The 24,042-nt window shown below is 37.8% G+C and overlaps 1 protein-coding gene across 4 annotated transcripts in view; it reads left to right on the top strand.

Moving 5' to 3' along the window:
- Window positions 1-1,116: 1,116 nt before the first annotated feature.
- The window catches only part of ZCCHC4 (zinc finger CCHC-type containing 4), a 64,015-nt gene continuing 41,089 nt past the window's right edge, over window positions 1,117-24,042 (top strand). Inside the window, exons 1-5 of one of the 4 annotated variants that reach the window (XM_069069001.1) lie at window positions 1,117-1,303; window positions 2,598-2,716; window positions 4,910-4,992; window positions 10,540-10,815; window positions 11,582-11,662. In XM_069069001.1, the coding sequence (XP_068925102.1) occupies window positions 1,174-1,303; window positions 2,598-2,716; window positions 4,910-4,992; window positions 10,540-10,815; window positions 11,582-11,662 (689 nt within the window). In that variant the 5' untranslated portion in view covers window positions 1,117-1,173. The remainder of the gene's footprint in view (window positions 1,304-2,597; window positions 2,717-4,909; window positions 4,993-10,539; window positions 10,816-11,581; window positions 11,663-24,042) is intronic. The other 3 variants (XM_069068976.1, XM_069068984.1, XM_069068991.1) reach the window with 3 other exon arrangements.

The following is a 24,042-nucleotide window of genomic DNA, read 5'->3' as shown; positions in this document are numbered from 1 at the left end:
ACAGAGGAGGGCAACCAGGATGGTGATGGATCTGAAGTTTATGTCCTTCAAGGATTATTTGAAGAAACCAGGAAAGTTTGGGCTGAAAAAGTGAAAGCTTGGCTTTTGAGGCTGTGATGGACACGTGGTCATTGTTCAGGTATTTGAATGGCCTTGGAATAGAAGAGGGATCAGATTTGTTCTCTTTGGAGCAATGAGTGGAAGTTACAAAGGCAGCTTTCTTAATATCAGGAAGAACTTTGTAACAATTAGGGCTATTCAAAGGTGAAATAGACTGTCTTGGGAGGTACTAGGTATGCTTCACTGGAAATCAAGGGTGAGCTCTAGAGCAGGAAAGGACCCCCGTGGTCATTTAGTCCAATTGCCTCATTTTATAGCCCAGGGAATTGAGGTCTAGGAAGTAGGAGGAAGTTGCCCAAGGTCCCATAGGTAGAAAGCAGCACAAGTGGAATCTGAACCCAAGTCCTCTGACTGCAGACTAGATGGCCACCGATGACTGAGATTCATTAGTGCCTCAGAGTATACAAAGTATCAAAACCTCCATTAAGGTTTGCAACACACTTTACAAACATTAGGTCATTTGATCCTCACAGAAACACCGGGAGGTAGGCGCTATAGGTGAAGTGACTTCCCCAGGGTCACAGGGGCTATATAGTGTGTTGAATTTGAACTTGGGTCTTCCTGACTCCCGGCAAAATGCTCTCTCTAGCTGCCTCTTACATAGGTTTTGTTGTAAAAACTAAGGATATTTAGGACACATCCCCAGAAATAGTAAACTACTATATATTTATCTACTTTTATTTTTTTAATAAGCAATCAGTGTTAAGTAACTTGTTCAAGGTTACACAGCCAGTTATTTCTGGGTGTGGTGCTGAGTGTCTGAGCCCAGGATTCGATCTCCGGGTCATCCCGACACTGGGGCCAGTGCTCTTACTCGCTGAGCCACCTGGCCACCCCCATTTATCTACTTTTAAAAGGGGAGCCAGCGGCCTAGTTATCTGCACTCCATTATCACCCTAGGGGTAGGAGCACAATGATGCGAGCAGCCCTTGCGGCTGTCATGACTCCTCCAGAGCCCGCGGGGGCGATGCTTTCTCAGGTGGCGACGCTCTAGCCCAGCCCGAGAGACACATCGTCGTTGGCAGCTGAGGCTTTCGGGACGGGAGCGGAAAGATGGCTGCTCCCAGGAGTGAGGAGGGAGCAACCATGGCGAAGGAGGAAGAAGCAGGGCGGAGGAGGAAGTCCGGGGTGGAGGTTCTGGTTCCCCAAGACACCTCGGACCCCCCTCCCCAGTGTCCCCATGGTGGGTCCAGGAGCCGGATCGGTTGGGCACGTGTAGCTCACGGGGCGGGGAGGGATCTGGGGAGTCGGGTTTGCCTTCCTGGCCAGCCTCCGTCTTGTCTCTCTGGTCCTTTCGCTTAAGCGTAAAGACTTGAGTCCGAATCCGTGATACATCGACTGCTTGGACAAGTCACTTCACATTTAAGGACCTCAGTTTCCTCATCAGTAAAACGATGGGGTTGATCTCCGAGGACCCCTTCCCCTTGCTATAAGCCTTGCCCTGTGACCCGCCTCTTCCCCATGCCTTTTAGCTGAAACTGTGCACAGCTGCCTGAGGACCACGTCCCAGGAAGGGCCGGGATGCTGGCGATGTGGAGCCCCTCTCCGGTCCCAGCGTGGTCTTACCAGCAGGAGGCCTTCCGCCCATTCCTGGCGGTGGGAGAAGCGGGCCAAGTGCTGGGGATGTTTGAGCTACTTATCAGCAACCCCCAGGTTCCCGCTTGTGTTAGGCCACGGGAGAGAGCGGGCCAGGGAGCGAGACAATGCGAATCTTCCTTTTGTAGCTACTCTCTCATCGTGATGAGAAGAGCTCACGTCTTTTATGGGGTTGTACAGCATAGTGCTTCTCACAGAAGCCCTGAGTGTCAGCATTAACATGCTTAGAGACAGCCCTGGCGTGCTGGACTTGGAAATCAGGAAAAAACTGAAAATGGGAGTATTGGCTTCACACCTGCCGCGTAATAGCTGTGTGACCCCTAAACTTTGAGCATCACAATCCTGGGCTGCAAAATAAGGATAAGTGCACTTTCTCAAAGGATAATTTGAGGAAAGTGTTTGTAAACCTTAAAGTGCTTTATAAATATGGATTGTTGTCACCATTTTATAATAAAGAAGCTTTTTTTCCACCACACTGAGCTTCACAAACTGTCATTCATTTCTAAGTGAGTTCAGTTTTCAAAAGATAGATATATTTAAATTATTCACGTCTGAAAGTTGTTCCATAGAAATCTTGTTACATTAATCAAAATGATAGATTTAGCATGATAGCATTTAGAGTTAAAGGAGTTGTAGAAATCAACTTGTCTCTACAGGTGAGAAAATAGTAATCTGGGGAGATTAAATATCTTACCCAAGGTCACACAGCAAAACTAGAATTTCAGCCCACAGTATTAAATTCCAAATGCCCTACTTTACCATCCTGACTTTTAACAAAATAACCTAAAATTTTCACTAAAGTGAAACCTTGCAATTTAAGTGGAGCTCTAGGCTTTTTCCCTATTCATAAACTGATGCTGCTATTAATTTTTCTTCTGTAGGTCCTACTCTTCTGTTTGTAAAGGTGAACCAAGGTAAAGAAGAGGCTCGAAGATTTTATGCTTGCTCAGCTTGCAGAGATAGAAAAGACTGCAATTTCTTTCAGTGGGAAGATGAAAAGGTATGACAATCTTTGGAGATATGTTTTTTTCATGTGTCCTGTTATGGTAAAATTGTATCTATATAGAGGAAGCTGTACAGCAGATAGGGTTCTGGACTTGCAGTCAGTAATACCTGGATTCAAGATTGATTTCATCAATCTGTGATGTGACAACCTCTCTAAGACTCCTAAATTACAACTAGGATCACAAATCCAGTTCCTAGACTGGGATTTCCCACACTGATGAAATCACAGGTCCTTGATGTATTGAATGTGAATGTCATAGCATATTAGCATTGCAAGGGACCTTATGGATCATGTTTTTAAAGGTGGGGAAACTTATGACCCACAGAAACCAAGTGATTTGTTCAAAGTTGCATAGATGCTTAGTAATAGACCTAAGATTAGAGCTCAGGTGTCTGATTACCAGTCTAGTGACATTTTTACTGTCCTGTGATTTAAATTAAGTCTGAAAGAAATCATAGGATTTAGAGTTGGGAAGGACCTTTGAGGTGATGTGATACAACCCATTCATTTTACAGATGTAGAGTCTGAAGCTTAGAGGGCTACAATGATACCTGTACTACCTACATATTATAAGCTTATTGTGAGTTTCAAATGGGATAACTTATGTAGAGTGTTTTGCAAATCTTATAAAGCACTACACAAGTGCTAGCTATTATTATTATTGCCTAAGGACACACAAATCCAGGTTTTATGATTTCACATCAAATACATCCATTTTCATTATATCATGAACATGGTACCATAACCTTTTATTGCTAGAGACTAGGATTAGTGAATTGTTATTATTGACAAGGATGTTGATTACTGGTCATTGAAATTGTTTTGAAAATCTAGACTTCTTTCCATCTTTTAATGCTTGAGTAAGATTTAAAATCCAAAGAAATATGATATGATATAGGTATATGATGATATGATACATATAATATATAACATTATTAATAATACAATAACATAAAATAATAAAAACTTTTAATTAATATTTTCCCCTGTTTGGCTATATATAAATTTCTGTTTCCTTTCATCAAGATTCAGGCAAGCAGTTATTCCTTGAAAGATAAACAGTCATGATGTGCAAAACTAGGACAAAATGAAGGCTGTCATCAATAGGATTCAGCCTTAGTGAATCAAAAACTCTTTCTCTTAAAAGAACATTGCAACAATAAGAGAGTTAAGAAGAATCCACAGCTTTGCAGCCTGTCATAATCTTGTACACAGAGAACTCGCTGGAGGCCTTCCTTCAGGTCTTTTTGTGTTTTGTGACTTCCAGTATTACTACTGACTCTCCACATTCTGCTCCCTCATTTTCACTGCATGAATTCACACCCCCCCCCCCCCCCCTTATACCCTTACCTTTCTTGGGTTTTTTTTTTTGCCCTACTTCTTTCACATAAATCATTGTTGGAACTCTGATGCAACCTATTTACACCCACATACTTCCCCATTGCTCTTTAGATGTAATTTTATTTTTCCAGGTTATAGTATTCCAGGCTACCTTATTATTGGGACATCACAGATGTTAAAAACACAAGTTTTTGTGTTGGGAAGCAACTTAGGATCATTAAAAGCACATCTTAAATTTCCCTAGTGCCATCCAGCTGCTCTCTTTCTCCTATTAAGTTCTAGACTCAACTTATTGTCTTTCTGCAGTGCCTGTCATAGATATGATGTACTAATTCAGTAGACTGGCTGCTACTTCCCCACAGAGAAATCAAGGTCTGCTCATGACCATAGCCAACAAAAAGCTGCCCCTTCAGTTATGCTGCAAATGCCTTTTGATTAATTTCTGGTGTTACATTTCTGAATTTTGAATGATGAATTTTAGTTATATGAAAACTGAGATAATGGAGAGAATGTTTGTGGCATGGAAGACAATATAAAAATTCTAATGCTTTTAAGGAAGAGTTTTTACCATTACTATTTTAGAGTAAGTAAATCAATCCCGTTTACTGTTTTTCTCTGGCCAAACAAAAATTCTTACATGAGTTAATTTTAGTGCTTTCAGAGGTTAAAAAAAGGCCTTCTTAAAACTCCTTGGTTTCTTCTGGTTTCTTACATTTCTTTTTGAAATGAATAGGCAATACAATTTAATGAATTAAGCTTTATGTTTCTTCATGTAAAAAAATATGTTTACAGTTGTTTTAGACTGTTTGAGAATTTCTCTTTATATAATCTGTGCTCTTCTTTCAGTTGTCAGAAGCTAGACTTGCTGCCCGAGAAATTTACAACAGACATCGCCAACCTCCCCTGTCTCACAAGCAGTATGTAGAAAGGTGCTGATATTGGATTGCTTTTAAATTATTAGCTTAACTATATGTAACCTCTTCCCTTAAAATTACGTACCACTGAGGCCAAACCTTTAATTAATACTAAAATATCATTCCTCTTTTTCCCTCCCCCCCTTCCTCAGTGGAGGCTAGGGAAGTGAAAGGAGAGACCTGAGACTGTAAAATATTTTACTTGATGAATAAGAATAAATTAGTGGATTTTATTTGGGGTTAGACAGGATAGGATTGAGCAACTAGGTGGCAGAGTGAATAGAGTATTGGACCTAGAGTTAGACTCATCTTCCTGAGTTCAAATCTGACCTCAGACACTTTTAGCTGAATGACCCTGGGCAAGTCCCTTAACCCTGTTTGCCTCAGTTTCTTTATCTTAAAAATGAACTGGAGAAGGAAATGGCAGGCATTTGCCAAGAAAATCCCAAATGGAGTCAGGAAAGTTCGGGAGGAGACTGAGCAACTACTAGGCAAGATAAGATTGAAAAAAAATTAATGTTAAATTTGAGATGATTATAAAAATTTAGAGAAAGTTTTCTTATCTTCAGTGATAGGATCTTGCTCTACAGTTAAAGCTCTTAAATTTCTCTTTTCAGACAGTGGTTGTTTGAGGAAAAAAAAGGATTACAGGAGATTGGCTGAAGTTTGCATTACTTGATGCCTTCTTTTTCATGTAAAGTACTCTCTGACTTAAGAAATATTGGGTAGGAGAGGGGTAGAAGACTCCCAGAAGGAGAATGTTTTAGCTGTTTACAATTTGGTGGTATTCTTCCTTGAGAATAGTTTTCAGCTTCTTTATGACTGGTGGTATCTATAACCTTTTTACTTAAAAGACTTCTCTTGTCAGCTTTTTTATTAGACAGCTGGGATCCCACCATGTAGAACCAGGATGGACCTTAAAGCAGCTTTTTCACCTCCCTTATGACACCTGTGTCAAAACTAAGAAGCATTTGGTGACCTAGTCTGGGTCACACAGAGTCAAGAGTCAGACCCTAGGTTTCTCATTCCAAATCTTGGCTTTTTTGCTATTCCTTACTTGTCACCCATTATGTGCTAGATAGAGTTTTGCTCTTTAACTGGAAGGTTGGTGCCTACAAAAACTTATAAACCAATAAAGAAAATGCTACACATACATTGGTAGTTTAGTTGAGGGTAATATGTAATAAGTTCCATATGAATAATCAGCTGGCAAATATTTATTAAGTCTGTGCCTGACACTGTACTAATCACCAACAAAAAGGAGGGGTGGGAAATCAGGGAAGGCTTTAAGGATGAAGTGCTTCTTCAGCTGACTCTAAAGTATTTAAAAGGTTTTTGACAATATAATTTCATTAATTTGGTTTCCATTCATTTGGCATTTGCTAATTTAGATACCTTAGCACCAAGACTTTGACTCACAACCATTCACAAAATTCTTCAGTAAGGTATAGAGGAGTTGTGATCTTCATAGTTTAGGGAGGTTCCCATATTAGTGAAAGAAATCATGACTCTTCTAAGTATTGAAGAATTCAGATGCAGAATACATGATTCACTTTGACTCAACAGTTTGAAGTAGTTTTTTCTTCTAAAAAATTTCAATAAAATTTTTTTACTTTTCCCCAGACTTAAGAAATTAAGGATTCCTTTAGTGTGCCTTTGGCTCCCTTCCAGTAATTCATTTTTGTCTGCATATTATGACAGCTTTAATGCTTATGATAACATCAATTATCACAAAAGGGTTATGATTTTGAATTGTAATTCTTTTTGTAAAATTCTCTGTGCCTATTTTTTTGTGCTTGTTTGCTTGAAAAGAATGAAACCAAATTTCTTTTAAAAAATTCTATGAAGGAGAATGTTCTCTAAATCAAATTGGTCTTTCTTCTCATTCTTAGTTTATAAAGTTTTGTTGTGCTTTGATTAATAATTTAGTTTTAAAATTATTGCAGAAAAGAATGATGGGGGGTAGCTAGGTGGTGCAGTGAATAGAGTACCAGCCCTGGAGTCTGGAGGACCTGAGTTCAAATCTGGCCTCAGATAGCTGTGTGACCTTGGGCAAGTCACTTAACCCTAATTGCCCTGCCTTCTTCCCCCCTCCAAAAAGCAAAAAAAAAAAAAAGAATGATTGTAGCTAGAAAAATTAAACAGTTAATTTGTGTTATGGAACTGACAGTATTGTCCACCTATCTGGGTTCTACAAAACAGAGTGATCATCATTCTTACTTCTTGAACTCTTGGGATGAGTTGTTAGGTATAGTAAGTTAAACTGATGTGTTTATTTTTGTAGTTAAGCATCAGCTTTTCCTTTTGGTTTTCAGATGGCTTCTTGAAGGTGTGCCATTACACCGTTACCAAAGGTGTTGACACATTCTCACTGTGACCTATAGAGTCCTAGTAAGAACTTATTTGAATGCTAAAATCAGCATTAATTTATGTGCATCCAGATAGCTTTGTTTAGTTGATATTTCATTTGGTTGTTTTTTTTTCAGTGCTCATTTAAACTCGGATTTTCAAAGTCTGCTATTAGGGAAATACCATAAACATAATTTGTCTACTCCGGGAAAGGCAAATGGAACATCAAATGGAGATCAATAAAAATGACATTTCAAAATGCTAGCCTGCAATTTGTGAATCATGCTGAGCTGAGCAGCAGAATGAATGTTTTTTTTTTTCTTCCTAGGTATGTGTAGTAAATATGAATAAGGAAGGAAAATGGAATAATCAACACTTCTTCAAATCTTCACATTCTTCTAACAAAATTTTAAAAAACCTATATCTGATTATCTTAATTTAGTAATTTATTCAAATGATTATATTATCTTTAGTAGAAGGAAAGCATACACAAGAAATCTCAATTAATTGTCTTCCCCCCCCCAAAAAAATTAAAAAACTAGTGCCAATAGGAATAAATGAAGTTTGTGTGAATAGGAATAAATATTTTCTAAAAAAGCAAGATCCATGTGCTATAAACTTGGAATAATATTAGTCCATATATTTTGATGACATATTTTATCAAAATAAAAACATTTTAATGTAGCTAGTGATTTGAATACAGTTCCAGATTTTTTTTCAGCAGTCTCATGATTTGGCAGTGTGCCCTTTAAACAAATGGTCATTGTATATCCCTTACAGACTTTTAGTGTAAACATTGAAACTGAAGCTGTGTAAGGACTTTTTTGATTGTATAGAAACTTAGACAAAGCTTTTGGCCTTTACATTGTTGTGGGAAAATACCAGTGAGGAAAGTCCTTCTACCAGTGCAGATCAGCAACTGTTCTGTAACATATGGTCTTAGTTGTTTGGAACACTGCAAGGCTGAGTGATGTGTCCAGGGTCACACAGCCATATGGATGAGAGGTGGGCTTGAACCTAGGCCTTCTTGACACTGGCTAACTCTTAATGTAATGCCACACTGCCTCTCTAGAGGAAGCAGATGGCTAAATAAAGGCAAGCTCTCATTCTGTAAACTATTGTTGACAATCATGCAACTGAATTGAATTTGGATGATATACTCATATTCCTTGAAAATTAGATTAATTTTTGGTTATTCAGAATTTCTCTGTAAATCCATGTTTATTCAAGCATAGTAGGACTACACAAGGACTAGAATCAGTAAAATATAACTCACAAGTTACAATTCACAATTTAGCCTGGTAGATCATAGTATCATAAATCAAGTCTAACCCCTCATTCTACAGGCATGTGAAGTTCAGAGACATCAGGTCCATGTACTTTGCACAGAGTAGCACACTAAGTACACATCTGAGGCAGGATTTAAACCCAGGTCTTCTGACTCCAAGTCTAGCACTCTGCCTCAGATAGCTAGCTCTTCCTGTCTGGCCTGATGAGGTTCTAGAATTCTCATATATCATGTAGATTGGTCTCATCTGTTGAATGTAAGGAAGGTCATGGGAGAGCAATGTGGATTTTTTTGGTGGCTTAGAGAATGTGACCCTTGAGTAAATTGTTCATCTCAAGACCTCTGCTCAGGTCTAAGATTTTATTAGAAACCCCTTCAGATGCTTAGTTATTGAACAAAAGTATGAAATTATAGGTAAAATCTACTTTTGGTTCACTGAATTCTCACTTCTCCCTTGCCTTAAATTACTTACTGGCCCTTTTCCATACTGCTGCTTTGATTCAGAAATCCTGAAGTTTCTTCTATATATGAATAAGGTCATCCAAAGGGCAATTTTAGGAATTTTTGTATTGTCATGTCAAACAGTGTGTTGTAGTAGAAAAGGGTATCAGGTTTGTAGTCAATAAATCTGGGTTTCAATCCAGTTTCTTTTTCTTTATCCCTTTATAATGTTGTTATAAGATACTTTATCCATTGGATCTCAGTTGCCTCATCTTTAAAATTAGAGTATTGAATTAGGCAGTGTTCAAGCTTGAGCTCTTAATTTATGATTTTAATTTTTTTTGACACCAGTGCTCCAAAGTACCTCTGTCAATGCTAAAGGTGGCTTTGCATAAGACTTGGTGCAATGATATGAAATTTGAATTTACTGTACTGACTTTATGTTTAGCTCATCTTGTACCTGGTGAAGTCTCAGTAATTAGTTCCATTGCAATCATAAGAATCTACCCAAACTCTAGGGATCCTTTGGAGTACTATCTGATATATCTGGATTTAAATATTTCTGACCATCTGCCATGACATTGTGTACTTGCTCTCTCCTTCTCCTCTATTCTCATTGGTTAATGAACCCTGAATTCATGTACAGTGCGTGACCTATAGTGAGTGGCTCCATAATTGCTTTTTCTTTCTTTCACTTCGAAACTGATGTGCATTGAGAAGCATGAAAGCAATCTAAATTTTTTAAACACTGACAATGACTAGTTGGTTTTCCCTTAGCCAACTTCTACACAAGAACAATAAATTACAAGAAATGCCAATTTTGAGAATGGATGTAAAGATGATTGGAAACATCTCATTTGAACCATATGACAGTTTCCTTAAAGACAAAAAAGTCATGTCAGCTCTTTCCAGCGGTAGACTTTGAACATGATCTGGATTGTGAGCCATTTCTATCTTTTGGGACAAAGGGTTGGAGGGCATAATCACCTTTTAATTGGGCTTCATCAATATTGCTTAGAATAGAATTCCTTTATAGCAAACATCTTTTCTTTAGAGAGTTATTTTTCTTGCTAAGTATGCCATAAGAGCTTGAAGAATGACCTTAACTTTTCATTTTGTAATGACTAACACACTGAGTAAGACTGTTTTAACATTTAAAGCCAGAAATACATAGATTTGTCAATAGATTCAAACATTATAGTTGTAATAGTGACCTGAGTTGGAGTTATATATTAAGTTCACATATGAAATAGATATTGATCTTCATTCAGTGGCTAAATTGGACATCTTCATTCTTATGAAATTGCTGATTCTTTTCTACTTTGTAGTTATTCAACTAGGTATGAATTATAGCCAATGTATTTTTCAAATAATTCTTTGAAGTTTTAAAAAGTAGTTTTTGAATATTAAAATATTAATAATCCAGTATCTTCCCTAGAAACTGACTTACAATTTGTTATGTCTTGTTGAATTGTGTATTGAAGGTATTGGAAGTTTATTGAACTGCCTTTATCTCAAAGGAAGTTTTGCCAAAGATGTCAACAGTTGCTGTTACCGGATGATTGGGAAAAGCATTGTGATCACCAGGTACTTTGTGATATCTCCATTGCTCAGTTAAAGAGACCCAGTCAACTCCTGTATCCACTGGAGAATAAGAAGACAAATGCTCAGTATTTGTTCACAGACAGAAGTTGCCAGTTTTTACTGGACCTAATTTCCACTCTTGGATTCAGAAAAGTACTCTGTGTTGGAACACCAAGGTATGTTAATTTTTTAAATTCCATCATCATAGAAACAAATCTTTATGGTACCTGATATGTACAAGTACATGACTAGCCATAGGGTATACGAGATATATAGCATAGTTCTTGACATCAACATGGAAGTAGCAATCTCTGTTGTTCCTTTTGGAGAAACACCTCTAGGCCCTCAGGGTAGTTGATGCCAAACAGTTAATCATTTTGGAGGTTTCATAAATGCTGGCATATTCTCTGACATAGCTATACTTGCCAAATGCAGAGCAGGACATTAAGAGAAAGAAAAGGAGGGGCGGCTAGGTGGCAGAAGGACCTGCGTTCAAATGCGGCTTCAGGGATGCACTTACTAGCTGTGTGACCTTGGGCAAGTCACTTAACCCTAATTGCCCTGCTTTCTACTCTCCAAAAAAGCAAAAAAAAAAAAAAGAGAAAGGAAAGGGACACTTAATGTTCATTTTTGTTTGTTATTTTTTTCCTCCCACTCCTTGGAAAGACTTATGCGTTCTATCTTATTTATGAGATTTTTTTTTGTCTCTGCTTGGCTTTTGCAGTTTCAGATAAGGAAAGGCCACTATCTTTTAAACATTGACAAAATTGATAAGTTGATTTTGAAAAACCTGCTTAAATCCCATTGCTTATTGCATTGAAAGTTTTGTGGAACCGAGCTTTCAAACATTGGAAAAAATTGATCATTTCAGTTTTTTTTTTTTTTTTTGCTGTCTGTGGTGTTGGTAATTTCTTACTAAATTGCTTTCATTAATTGCTTCAGGCTGCATGAGCTGATCAGATTGAAAGCATCAGGCGACAAGGAGTCTGACATTAAAAGCCTTCTGCTGGATATTGATTTTAGGTAGGTTTACAAGACATAATATTTGTTCTTTTTTTCCAAACATCTCCTAGTTTTTGCAATTTTCTTTATTTAGTTTTTTCATTATCTCTGTTTTCCCCTCTAGCTGGGTCTCAAAGGCAGTTGTTTATAAGATAACTTTTTGACTGTTGGACACAAGAACTCAATGCCTATTCTGTTATATTTCGTATCTTGGGAGACAAAGTCTATTCCTGTGCTTTGTGTAATCTGCTTCCTACAAAACATAAACTTGTCTTGTTTTTAAAGTTTGTTATATTTTGACTTCCTATTGAGTAAAACTTCTCATTCATTTCATCTTGAACTGGATGCTGAGCTACTTCTTACTTAGGCAAGAATTTGTAGAATTTTGCTTCATCACCAGATCTTCAAGTTATATCAAAACATAAATTTTTTGGTCCATTTCATCTGGAGAAGAGTTTATTTCCCTCCATTGGCTGCTTATTGGAGTGAAGGTGAAGACCAACTAGAGAATAATTGATTTGCTATAATTTCATTTGCTGGCTATTGCAAACCTTTTTGTTTCTCCTCAAGTCTTCCATGGTACTTTCTCCCCTCCCCTTCCCCTCCCAGATGAGGAATTTGCTGCATTTCACTGAAAATATTGAACCCATTCTCTACTCTCATTTCTTCCCTTCTCTATCCTCCTCTATCTCCTCCTTCAGGAGAGCTGGCCCTCCTTGCCCAAGGCCAATTTTTTACATGCACACTTGATCCCATCTCCTACTGTCTTCTGCAGCAGATTGCCCCCACCATTATTCCCATTCTTTTTATTTTTCAGTCTCTTGCCTTCCCTGATGCTTATAGACATGCCCATGTGGCCTCTATCTTTAAAGGATCCTTGCTTGCTCTGACCATCCCCACTAGCTATCATTCTGTCTTTTCTTTCTTTTTGGAGGGGGGAAGGCAGGGTAGTTGGGGTTAAATGACTTGTCCAAGGTCACATGGCTGGTAAGTGTTAAATGTCTGAGGCCAAATTTGAGCTCAGGTCCTCCTGACTCCAGGGCCAGTGCTCTATTCACTGTGCCACCTAGACACCCCTCATTCTGTCTTTTCCCCTGTTCTTGGCTAGACTTTATTTCTTTGGCCAGGCAATTGGGGTTAAATAATTTGCCCAATATCATAGCTAGTAAGAGTCAAATGTCTGAAGTCAGATTTGAACTCAAGTCCTCCTGACTCCAGGACTGGTGCTCTATCCATTGTGCCACCTGGCTGCACCATGGCTAGACTCTTGAAAAAGCTCTTTACATGCAGCGATCTTCCCTCACTTCTAAACTTTGTATAGTCTGCCTTCTGACCTACAAGTGCTGTCTCCATAGTTACCACTGATCTCTTATTTGGCAAATCATTTGGCCTTTTCTCAGTCTTGATCCTGCTTGACTTCTCTGTAGTATTTGACACTGCTGATGGCTTTCTCTTTCTGGTTATTGTCTCCACTCTGAGTTTTCATGACATTGTTCTCTCCTGATGTTCCTTTTACCTGTCTGACCATGCCTTGTCAGTCTCCGCTGTTGGATCTTCATCTGAGTCATGCCCACTAGCTGCATATGTCCCCCAGGGCTCTCTTCTCTTCTTTCTCTGTCCTATTTCACTTGGTGATCTCATCAACTCCTAAGGGTTCAGTTATCATCTTTGTGCAGCTGATTCCCTGATTAATGTGTTCAGCCCTAATCCCTTTTCTGAGCTACAGTCACCCATCTCTAGCTGCCTGTTGAACATCTTGAGCTGGATGTTCTCTAGGCATTTCAAACTCAACAAGTTCAACTCAACAAACTCACTGCATTAGCTTTCCCTAAAGCTCTTTCCTCTTCCTAGCTTATGTTGTACTGGTGAGGGCACTACCTAGTCACCCAGGCTCCTCTTCCATGTCATTCTTAGCTCCTCACTTTCACTGATCCCATGGATCCAATCTGTTGTGAAATCTTGTTTCTGTCTTCCCATTGTCTCTTGGATAGCTCTCCCTTCACACAGTCACCACCCTGGTGCAGGCCCTCCTCACCTCTTACCAGTACTATTTCAATAGCTTTCTGGTTGACCTTCCTGCTTCAAGTCCCTTTGCATCTCGATTCATTTTCCACTCAGCCCACAAAGTAATTTTCCTCAAGTGTAGGTCTGACCCTGTTGCTTCTCTTTTCAGGGATCTCCAGTGCCTCCTTATTACCTCTGGGATAAAATAAAAAGCCATTTGTTTGACATTTAAAGCCCTTAGCAAGCTGACCCCTTCCTGACTGCAGTTTTCTTGTACATGTACATGCTTTAGTGATCCAGTGATGTTGGTCTCTTTGCTAGCCCTCCTGACATTCCATCTCCCAACTAGGTGCCTTTACACTGGCTGCCCTTCCTATCTGGAATATTCTCCTTCCTCTTCCCTGCCTCTCAGGTTCCCAGCTCCCTTCAAGACTTGCTCCTACCCTTTGCAGGAGGACTTTCTTTGTCTCCCCACATTGCTAGTGCTTTTGCTCTAGGATCGCCTTCCATCTATGCTTGTATCTTACCTTGTATATGGATGGTTATTTACATGCTTTTCCCCCTCCCCCCTTATAATGTAATCTCTTTAAGGGCAGGGGCTGTTTTTGCCTTTCTTTGTACGCTTGGCACTTAGCACAGTGCCTGGAACATTGTAAGCTTTTAATAAATGTTCTTTCTCCCTTCCTTCCTCTTTCTTTCTCCTTTTCCCTCTTCTCCTTCTATCTCCCCCCTCCCTTCTTCTCTCTGTCTCTCCTCCTCTCTCCCTCCCTTTCTCTCTTCCTCCCTCCTTCTTTCTCTGACTCTCTCTTTCTGAGGGACTGGAATTCAGGAGAGAGACAAGGGTTGAATATATAGACCTTGAAATCTTTTGCATAAAGATCATATTGGAACATACAGGATCTATGAAGTTCTGACATTACAAACAAAAAATACAGTCCTTATTTCCAAGTGCCTTACATCCTCGGAGGGGAAGACACATAAAGGGATGTTGAAAAGTATGGGATGGAGGAAGGACAGTTACACATGGGCAAGGAAATAGAGAAGCCTAGACAAGGAGGAGTGGAGCCAGGAATCAAATGAGTGGGACCGGGGCTCCTCTTGCATGTGAATGGCAGTCTGGGCCAAGGTCTCACCAGTCAGAAGAGAGGACCACAGGAAAGTGGAGGGTGGGAGGCTTGAGGAGGGAAGAGAAGGTTTAGAATAGCTTCCAATGGGGAATCAGTTAGGAAGGATGGCCTTGCTGCAGTGTCTGCCCCTGGGATGTACTCTTTTTTCACCTTCTGCCTCAGAGAATCCCTAGCTTCCTTCAAATTCAATTCAGGTGTCACTTCTGGTAAGCCTGCGCTGACCCTTCCAGCTGCTAGTGCCTTTCATTTCAAAATTCCTTGTATCTACTTCACATATATCTTGGATTTCTTTATGTGTGTTCATGATGTTTCCCCTCAGTAAAATGTATATGTCTAGTGAACATCTAGTGGGTTAGTCCCTACCCAGTGCCTTAATAAGTGCTTTTATTATAAAGCTGTTAGAAAGTGGGCTCTTCATAAATGCTGGTACAGATGAGGAGAAGGAGGTTGGGAGGATGGAGATGATGGCCATGAGGTAGCACAGGGGATCGGTGACAGAGCTGGGACTTGATGCTAGGTCTGCAGACTTTACATCCAGCATTCTTTGTCCTCTATGGCATTGCCTCCCTATCATGGGAAGAGCATGACGTTCATTCTGGTTCTTGCTGTGAGATCTTGCGAAAGTCATTTAACTGCTCTGGGCTTTAGTTTCCTTATCTGTAAAAATGATCTCTTGGACCATTTCAAGTTCTAAATCTGTGGTCTTTTAGCTTTCATAACAAAGACAGGATTAGAACTCAAGTGCCTCATTTCAGTAATTTGACTTCTGGTCTTCTGTAGTGTTGTAAAGTTACAGGTGTTGCTAAGCAAAAGCATGGAAATATTATTCAGCAGGTATCTGATCAGAAAAGGAAGTGGGCTTATCATGGAAAGAGAATGAAGGATAACAGATCCACTGTGAGTGCTCCCCTGGTGCCCACATAATATGTAAACACTTAGAGAAAGATAGTGAATGGATCCTTCCTAGAAGAGTGTGAAGAAGAGACCACCCAGGATGTGCTTGTGTGACTGGGTCGAAGCTGCACTGCTGGAGGGAGCACTTACCTCAGTGAGATCTTGGATCACTTGAGTACTGATGATCTACTGTGTTGGTTTTGTAGTTGAATTTCAGTTGAATAATGATTTTTCTTTAATGTTCTCAACAACGAGAGTAGTTTTCAGTTTGGTCTGTAGTGTGGTGCAGAATTCCAGAAAGAAACCAGAGGGAATACTAATGGCTTTTAATTTTCCCATGGGTCTTAGATTTCATTTTTATCCAGAAGAGTAGCATTGACTTTTATATAATATTGTAGATAGTGGATATTTCCTATTTAGCCCTCTGCCTTGTGACTTTTCCTTTTTGAGAATGTAGTCTAAACTTGGTTTTGTTTTAACTCAGAGAGAAAGTATTACTTATTAGTTAAGAAATATTCTTCAAGATATTTCTCTAACGAATGTTTCTTTTAAAAGGAGGTGGGAGGGAAAGAGATGGTCAGATTGTTATAAATATATATTCATGTGTTAGGAACGAACATATTCAGGTTTCATAAACTATTCTATCTTCCTTAATTTTTCAGCCAATGAATACTTTAATTCTGGAGAGATGACATTTAAAACTTATGGCAGTCCCAATTAGTAGGAACGAATTTGTAGCTATAAATAAGATCAAACTGATCCTAACACTTTGTATGACTTTGCACCATGTCCCACAATGCCTGGAGATTACATGAGGGATGAGATCATGCATTACGTAACTCTTTCACTAAAGTGGAGCTTAATTTCAGTTCATGACAATGGCACAGAGGTGATGCTGGATCCTTCAAGGCTGTAAGCTCTGATAGGTTCTATCATGCTTGAAATTGTTTGAGTGTGCTTGTCATCCAGGGGTCAGCTTGGCTAAATGCAAAAGAGGCTGATCACCAGGTTGGCAGCAAGGGCTTGAATTTTTTGACCACAGCAACTCTCAGAGACCATTTATGAGGGTTTGTGAAGGACCACACCAACAAAATCACAGATCCTTGGAATATTGGTATCCCTTGTATGGGTAGCATTAAGCAGTTCTTTTGCTACTGCAAGTCATTGGTTTTTGTGGCTTTGTAGAAAGCCAACCCAAAGGCTGTTTACACTGATTACAATTTCATTTTGGTCATATGGATATGGCATAAGGATTCTTTTTTTGGGAAAAGTAGAGTTAATATTTGCTATGGGATAGATTCCTGCAAGCTTTAATTATAAATTTAGCTTAGAAGATATGAAACTGTATTTGGCAACCTATCATCTGAATATAGTTATTTTTGAAAAATGAATCTCTTAGGTTGATCTCATGAACTAATTTCATTCAGTTCTTGATTACATTTCCTGTGTATAGTACATGTTTCACATTTGGTAACTGACTCTTATTTAAAGAGAATGAATGGCCAAATTAAATGAATGTCCTTTTGAGTGGCTTTCTAGTGCATTCATCCCTGATTGGTTTTGTTTGCCTTATTCAGTGTAGAGAATAATTCTTTGTGGCCAATTTCATTTTAAGAGGGCATTGTTGAGTGATTTTTCATAATTTAAAGTATGAATAATTATGCCCACTTGTTTGTAACTTGATGAAAGCTTGGAACTGAAATCTTGGCTTCTTCTCTCTTCTGCTGCCTATAATAGTTTGTCCAGGTGCCCTCTGATACTATTTTTATTTAGCTCTTAATTTAAAAAAGATCAAATGGATGTTATTAAAAGAGGATATTAATCTTTTTATGAGACAGTGAAAAAAAGATGAGGTAAGGTAATAGAAAAAGTTGTCCTTTTTCTAGACTTTGAAAACAGAAGAAAACTATCAACTTTAGGATAGCCTCCTTTATTTATGCCTTTCCTGTTACCTACTTTATTTGCATATTATCTATTGGAAATAGATTGAAACTTAGTTAAATCTTATACTAACATCTTTGTTTATGAGATGGTCATTATTTTTATTTCTTCATGTCCACTTAAACCACATTTTAAATATTTTCCTGTTCTTTAGGCCCTTTGTTCATTTCATCAGTGTACAAACTCTTTGTAGTCAGTAGATGTGTTAACAATGTATTCTGTAATATTAAGCGATGTTATACAGAGAATGGTGACCAGCTCCATTGACTACAGAATGAGAGGAAGTGGGTTTTAACCATAGGAGGAAGAATATTGGTTAAACATGATGAGAACTCTATAGGGATAATGACATTAAATTAGCATAACTAGAAAAGATTAAGGGTGTCTAGTGTGCAAAGTGAGTAGTCAAAAGTTCCCATGACATGATGTCAACAATTTCTGGTTTTAAATCAAGTAAATAAGGACTTCCTTTGAATTTTTTAGACTTTCCACCTGGGTCTTTCATTTAACAAGATATTAGATATTGAATATGGTGACCTGATTACTGTAGAATTAGGATAGGATGTGGATCATTCAGGTGTAGCCCTTGAGGAAGACTGCAAGATAGATCCAGTGACTTACAAAGAGTTTTTTTTTAATATGATTCACGAATAATTTGATTTTAGCAGTTTATTGATACTGATTATTTTTAAAGGTATATGTTTTACTTGAGAATAGCAGCATGATGTAGTAGATGGATAGAGCATTGGCATTGGAGTTTTGAAAAACCTAGATTTAAGTCTTGCCTCTGGCATATACTCTCTGTTAACATGGGAAGGTCATGTAACCCCTTAGTGCCCCAGACAACTATAAGATTATGGTAGGTAGAATGAATTTCCATACTGAAATTCCTCATTTTGGAATTCCATTCCCAAAACTTGTATTTTTCACAGATCTGGGGGAAAAAAGTTGAACTTAAGAAACTATTTAGAATTTTAAAAAATTTCTTCAGTACTTTAATAATGCTGTGATTTCATCCTTTTGGGTACTCTTCCCAGGGTTGCATTTTACATTTTACAAATACAAATTTTATAGGTGCATCCATATCTTTTTGTCCTGTGCATTTCTTTCCATATAATAAATCTTTTGTACAGGTTTCTCCCAGGCCACTGAAGGTCTTCCTTTTAAGACCTTTAAAGGCCTTTTAACAATTCATGGGTACCAGTGTCAGACTTGAGTTGTCCATTAGTCTAATTACATGACTAACTGATCTCCTTTTCCAGTCATATATAAAATCGTTCCCACAAATATCATATGGTAATGAAATTAGATATATGGATCATTCATTGCTAATGTCCTCTTGGTCATTTTTGATAATAATATCATCCCAGTCATTTGGTATCTTTCCTTCTTTTGAGATACCTTGTAAAATTTGTTCACTTGATGCTTTCAAAATCATTACCTCTTGCATGAATTTATTCTGACCTTTGCTTAAACAAGTTGCCCTTCCTTGCTTCATCTTTTTAATTGTCATTTGTACTTCTTCATATGGTGTGCGTGTACACATACATATGTATATGTATGTATATGTACATATGCACACACATATGTGACTGAGGCATTAGAAACCAAAGAAGATGGTTCATCTGCCATTGAATATCAAATTGCTACAGAAATCCTGGGAGATCTATTTTGTTTTGCATCCATTTGTTATACTTTCAATTTAATCTACCAGTACTCTGGGTTCTGATTTAATTGGGCATTATGTCAACTTTCTGTAACCTTATTTTTCCCTTCATTGCTTTTAACTGTTCTGTGAGGCAATATTGCTAGTAATTGTCCACCTTCTAATAGTTTACAAATAAGTCTGTATTTCAAGCTAGTGTTGTCCTTGGCTGCCATATGTCTCTCTTTGGCAAGAGGATTAAATGTTTGTTGACTGAGTCAGTTCCTGGGCCTCTTGTGATAGTGACTATTTTACATTGGTTAAATGTCTATAATAAATGATAATCAATTGATGTCATTTTCTTCAGCTATTTACCATTTTTCAGTCAGTAGCTTATTTGAATAGGTCTGATTGAAGTTGCTATAATTGTATGTGGTGTCTTCATATCATCTTAATCCTAATTTGGTATCGATTTTGCCCTTATCACTAAGCAGTCAGTGATCTGACAGCACACATAGAGCTGATTCAGAAATGGCTTCTTACTTTGTAACCAGTTGTTTCCTGCCTGTTGAATTATTTAGTTAGTTTCCATTTTTAAAATATAGTGTTTGATGCTTTTTTGATAAGGCATCTTCTTCCTCTTCTTTAGGGAAGTGTTCATGATATGCAGCTGTGAGGCTCCCAAGAAGTCTACAAACCTTTGGCCTTTATTTCTTAATTCTGAGCAAATTTTTTGCTGTCTTCACTGTGTCCTCCTTCATTCACATCAAAGTGAGCAAGCATCACAGTCTTGGGTGACTTGGTTTGAAAGTTCTTAAGTTCTTGTCAAGTTCTTTATAGAATATATCTATATATCTCTTATCTATCTATCTCTCTATCCATCTACCTATCTATCTATCTATATATGTATACACACACACACACTGCAACATGAGGTGGCCAAATGTCTCATGAGATGATGCCTTTGGATGCATGATGAGTCAGTTCCTCTGTTTGCCCCTTCAAGGAGAATGTGTGAGCTATATTTTCATCTAGATGTAGCTTCTTTATGTCTTTTGACTTTATTCACAGAGAGAATGTCAATATTGAAGTGGTTCAGCTCCTCCAGCAGTATCTCACCTCTTTGGTTGTTGAACAAAGGTGTCATATTTCAAGTACCAAGAGTTCAATGAGTATTTAAGAATAGTGTAAAAACTGTGTGACTCTTCTCCCCGCCCCACACCCCCTTTGCTGCTTCTCTACTGCCATTGCTGGAAGTGGAAATTGGGAGGGGAGAAGTGGAGCTCTTAAATAAGCTTGAGGGACATTCATCACATAGTGATGAGTTTTTCTCTTCTTAATTTGTATAGTCTTGGAAATCAGAGTCTGTCTTTTGGACTATACTTGAGGCATTTCTAGATTGGTAGAACTTGCTAGAGTTTGTGCTTTACTGGCATAAATTTTGAAAACCCAAGGTCATCTTCGCATCACTGTGAGGGCTTGTGATAGAATTTTTGGGAGCTTAACAAAATTAAGTTATTAAAATTTTAAAGTTCATGTTAAGTAGTTGCTACAGGAATTAATTTAATAAACAAAAATCAATCAGAAAGTATTTGTTGAGCCTTTACTATGTGGCAAGCATTGTGCAATATGATGGGAATAGGGAATAAAGTTTTAAAAATGAAACAATATCTGCTTTCAAGGAGCAGATATTCTATCTGGGAGACATGTACATATGTAAGTATAGACAGAATAAATACAAAATAAGTTCAAGGTAGTTAGTGAGGACACTTGAAAGTTGAGGAATCAAAAAATACATTTTATAGAAAGTGCTAGAGGATTCCATAAGGAATTCTTTATGGGGTTCCTCAAGATGAAAGTGAGGAAGGAGGGCATTCCGGGCATTCAGGATCACCAGTGCAAAGGCTTGGAAATAGGACATTGAGTACTGGGTGCAAGGAACAGAGAGATAAAAGGGTAGTTTGACTGGATTATAGAGTCAGGTCAAGAAGCATTTATTATGCTTCTTGCCTATTATAATGCCAGGAATAGTGCTATGTGCTGTATGAGAAACAAAAGGAAGGGGACTGACTTACAAATCTGGAAAGGTGATTGGGGCCAAGTTGTGAAGAACTTTAAATGTCAGAGGAATCTAGAATCAAATAAAGAGTACTTGGGTCAGTTGAGTGAGGGGAGTGACTTATTTAGCTTTGCTCTTAAGAAAAATCTCTTTAAGATAGAGAGCATTACGGAATGTAAAATGAATAATTTGGATTACATTAAATCAAAAATAGTTTGCACGGACAAAACCAATGCAGCCAATATTAGGAGGAAAACAGAAAGGGGGAGAGCATGGAAATACAGTAAATTTCTCTGATAAAGACTTCATTTCTCACACATATGGAACAGAGCCAAATTTTTAAGAATATAAGTTATTTCCCAGTTGACAAGTAGTTAAAGGATATGAAAACAGGCAGTTTTCAGATGAAGAAATGAAAGCTATCTATAGCCATATGAAAAAATGCTCTAAATCACTTTTGATTAGAGAAATGCAAATTAAAATAACTTTGAGTTACCACCTTACACCTATCAGATTGGCTAGTATGACAGAAAAGTTGGTGGAGTCGTAAACCAATCCAGCCTTCTGGAGAGCAGTTTGCTCAAAGGGCTGTAAAACTGTGCATACCCTTTGACCCAGCAATACCACTACTAGATCTGTATCCCAAAGACGTTTTTAAAAAAAGAGACAAGGATGTATGTGTACAAAAATATTTATAGCAGCTTTTTGTGGTGACAAAGAATTGGAAATTGTGGGGCAGCTAGGTAGCTCACTGTCCCTGGAGTTAGGAGGACCCGAGTTCAAATCTGGCCTGTCACTTGACACATTTACTAGCTGTTTGACCTTGGGCAAGTCACTTAACCCCAATTGCCTTGCCTTCCCCCCTCCAAAAAAAAAAGCATTGGGAATTGAGAAGATGCTCATCAGTTGAGGAATGACTGAACAAGGTGTGGTATATGATTGTTATGGAATACTATTGTACTATAAGAAATGATGAGCAGGATGTTTTCTGAAAAAAACCTAGAAGGACTCACATGAACTGATGCTGAGTTAAGTGAGCAAAACCAGAAGAAGAGTTTGTACAGTAACAACAATATTATACAACCACCACTTGTGGATGACTTAGCTGTTCTTAGCAATACAAAGACCCAAGACAGTTCTGAAAGACTTATGATAAAAAATGTTATACACCTCCAGAGAAAGAACTGATGGAGTCTGCAGGCAGATTGAAGCATAACATTTTTTTACTTTTTTCCTTTTTCTTTTTGGTATGTGTTTTCTTTCATAGTTTGACCAATATGGGAATATGTTTTGCATAACTGCACATATATAACTTATATCACATTGATTGCCATCTCAGAGAAGGAGGGAGGGAGAGGAAGAGAATTTAGAGCTCAAAATTTTTTAAAACAAATGTTAAAAATTGGTTTTACATCTAATTGGAAAAAAATATTTAAAATAATGTGGGGAAAAAAGAAAAATCTCTTTAACAGCCATGTCAGCGATAGATTAGTAGGTGAAAAACTTGAAACAATAGTTTTTTTCAAAATTTTCAAAACATTCAGCAGAAGTAAATACCTTAAGTATTCATTCAATAATTTTTTGATTGTTTTCCAGGCAAAACAATCAACACATTCAGCTTAAGGTTACTGAATAAAATAAATAAGTTATCCTCAAAACTTCAATACATATGATGAAACGGATTTCATCAGTATGGTTAGTCCCTCTATTAGTGCATATTACAATGTGGTTCTTGCTCATGTTTCTACATTTCCACCCAACATAACTCTGGAACACCCAACTGTCCATTGGAAGATGAACGTCCCCTGCTTTTACAAGATGTAATCACTTGCTTTTGCCTTGTGTCCACTCTACTTTTTTGTTTTTTATAATCCATTTTCCAGATTAGATTCAAAATGCTACTTCTTGAGTGTAGGTCATGCCTTGAAACAAGTTGCTTATGTTTGCCATCAATTTCTCTTTTATTCTTTGAGTCATCTGCAAATTGATTCTTCGAAGATTTCAGCATTCCACCATCTACAGCCGCAACAGCATCACTATCACTTGTGGGAGAATTTCTATGTTAAAAAAAAAATGAGTCTTTGTGCCCAGAAGCATCTTTGGATTGTTACCTTGCTCAGCTTCCCAAATTCAGTCTAGCCTGTTCTCCAGCTCCTTTTTATTTCTGCCCTTGTGCAGTGCCCAGATATATTTTTTATTAATGGACTAATTTAGTGAACCAGCCATTTAACTATATATTGTATCTGGGTGATGATCATATTTTATCCTTTTAATTTTCCCTATATGGCTTGTTAGTCTGATTTCTTTTAAGGAGGCCCAGTAATATGCTATACTCAGCACAATATCTTCTGTAAGTTGTAACCTCATCATTCTCTAGGAAATCTCTCTTCTACTGGGACCTTGTCCAAGATATCCTGCCTGATACCTTTGGTGTTGTTTTCTTCTTTGTTTAACAATGATCAAAGGAATGTTAAACGGTTGTGCTTTTCTAAAAAGGTCTACTAATTATGCTTTTAAATAAATTATAGGATTAACTGTTAGAAAGTAAAATAATCTAGTTAGAAAATATTTTACCCTTTCTAGGTACTGATTGCATTGAATATAGTATGTACCAATTTTTAATGTATTGATAGCCACTAAATATAAGACTGAGCTGATGAATATTGGAAAAGAAAAATGTCAGTGTTGAATATTTATTTTTTCATTGTTAATCACAAATAAATATGACTAA

This window comes from Petaurus breviceps, unplaced genomic scaffold (genome assembly GCF_028583685.1).
Source record: "Petaurus breviceps papuanus isolate PSGF00001 unplaced genomic scaffold, PetGlider_PUasm1.0 140, whole genome shotgun sequence".
In the NCBI taxonomy this organism is placed as follows: Eukaryota; Metazoa; Chordata; class Mammalia; order Diprotodontia; family Petauridae; genus Petaurus; species Petaurus breviceps.
This window is presented reverse-complemented; position numbering and strand designations above follow the sequence as displayed.